A 1690-nucleotide genomic window follows, 5' to 3' on the forward strand; every position below is an offset into this window, starting at 1 on the left:
CGACTCTTAGTTTAAAATAGAGGGAGTTGGTTAGAATATATGATTTTTCAAATAATAGATATAAAATACATATATGAGTGGTGTGATGCTATATAAATAATACCGAAAATGATAGGGATTTCCTTATGTGGTTTCTCAAACGGATAAGGGTCTTTATGCTTAGGGAGGATTATGATGGGTCCATAAATGGTAGCTCTAAGCCATGAAATGTGAGCATGCCAAAGAAGGGTTCCCCTTTGGCCAGTAATGGTAAAATTGTATGTGTAGGACTGATTGCTTTGTATGGGACACTGTGTCACATATGCTGGTCCATCTGCCCAACCACTTGTTATCTGCCGAATCCCATGCCTGCAAAATTAAACTCGTGTGTAGTTTTAAATTAGAGTTATAATTATGAGTGCATTTGTACTTATGCTCTAATTATATGTATGTAATGGTGGCAGTTAGAGTCATTATGATATTATTACAAATAATGTAATGGGCATCATCCCAGTTCACAATAGCAATATTAGAAGAGTCGCAACTGTTGTTTTAATTAATCAGGAATTTGGGTTGGCTTCAAAATAAACAATGAGAACACAAAGCAAACATACCAATGAATGGTTACATTGTTGGAGACATGGTTAACCACCTTAACCAACACCCTATCACCTTCCCTTGCCACTAATGGTTGTCCTGGGAATTTCCCATTCACACTCAGAATAGTCCTTGTGTGACACAATCTTGTGACGTTCAAATACTCAATCTTCACATGGAAAAGGGTAGCATAAAAAATTAGTATGGTATAGTGATGAATAAAATAATGCAATTGATAGAAAGAACTAATAAACTTTCAGAAGCTAAGCATGAGTTTGTTAAATATTGTACATTGAATGTATAGTGCCTTGTTATGCCAACTGCAAACTCAGAAAATAAAGTTACAACCCAAAAACCAAAGACAAGAACTCTCATAGATGCAAATGATGGGAGGTGGAGAAAGTCCATTATGCAATTTCTTGTGTATGTGTTTTATGGTTGGGATGACTGAGTTCACTTCCGACTTCATATATATAGAGAGGATATTCCAAAAATAATGAGACACTTTAATTTGATCTTTGTTGTTATTTATTTATTTATTTTTGTTTTGTGGTGGTAATGTCTGGTAGACATAACTTTAGGTCTAGCTGAATTTTAGAGTGGATGTGAAGTAATAATTTTGAGGTGCATGCCATCCAGTACTTAAGATTTTTGATATCACAATGACTCTTATAACATTGGATGAGTGTATACACGGTCTTGTCTCCAAAAACAATATATAACATAAAAAGTTTGCTTCTAGTGTAAAGACTAATTAAGTGCTTAACGTGGATGCACTTGGATGCACCGTCCTTGTACAATAACTTAATACCGTTCATTTTGATTTTAGTGAGAATAAAAATAGTCGTTAAAAAATATTTTAATGAATGGTGAATTCTATTTAACTCTCTAAATTAAAGAGTAAGTTACTCTTTATGACATGTCTTTTTATTATTAAATGAAATAAATTGACTTATCATGGTTAATTTTAACTTTTAATCTAGTCTAAATTTTGTTAAATTAATTAATTTATCATGATGTAACTTTTTTTTCAAATTATAATATCAAAATTTTTTCTTTTTCTTTCTTAAATTTTTTGAAAAAAATAATAAAATAAGTTACAAAATTGATTTTA

At 31.5% G+C, this 1690-nt stretch overlaps 1 protein-coding gene across 1 annotated transcript in view; it reads right to left on the reverse strand.

Moving 5' to 3' along the window:
• The window catches only part of LOC107639517 (laccase-2-like), a 5425-nt gene extending 4389 nt beyond the window's left edge, over positions 1–1036 (reverse strand). The window contains exons 1-3 of the mRNA XM_016343046.2: positions 868–1036; positions 594–745; positions 104–348 (exon numbers count right to left, since the gene is read on the reverse strand). Coding sequence (XP_016198532.1) covers positions 104–348; positions 594–745; positions 868–984 — 514 coding nt within the window. The 5' untranslated portion in view covers positions 985–1036. The remainder of the gene's footprint in view (positions 1–103; positions 349–593; positions 746–867) is intronic.

This window comes from Arachis ipaensis, chromosome B04, assembly GCF_000816755.2.
Source record: "Arachis ipaensis cultivar K30076 chromosome B04, Araip1.1, whole genome shotgun sequence".
NCBI classification, from domain to species: Eukaryota; Viridiplantae; Streptophyta; class Magnoliopsida; order Fabales; family Fabaceae; genus Arachis; species Arachis ipaensis.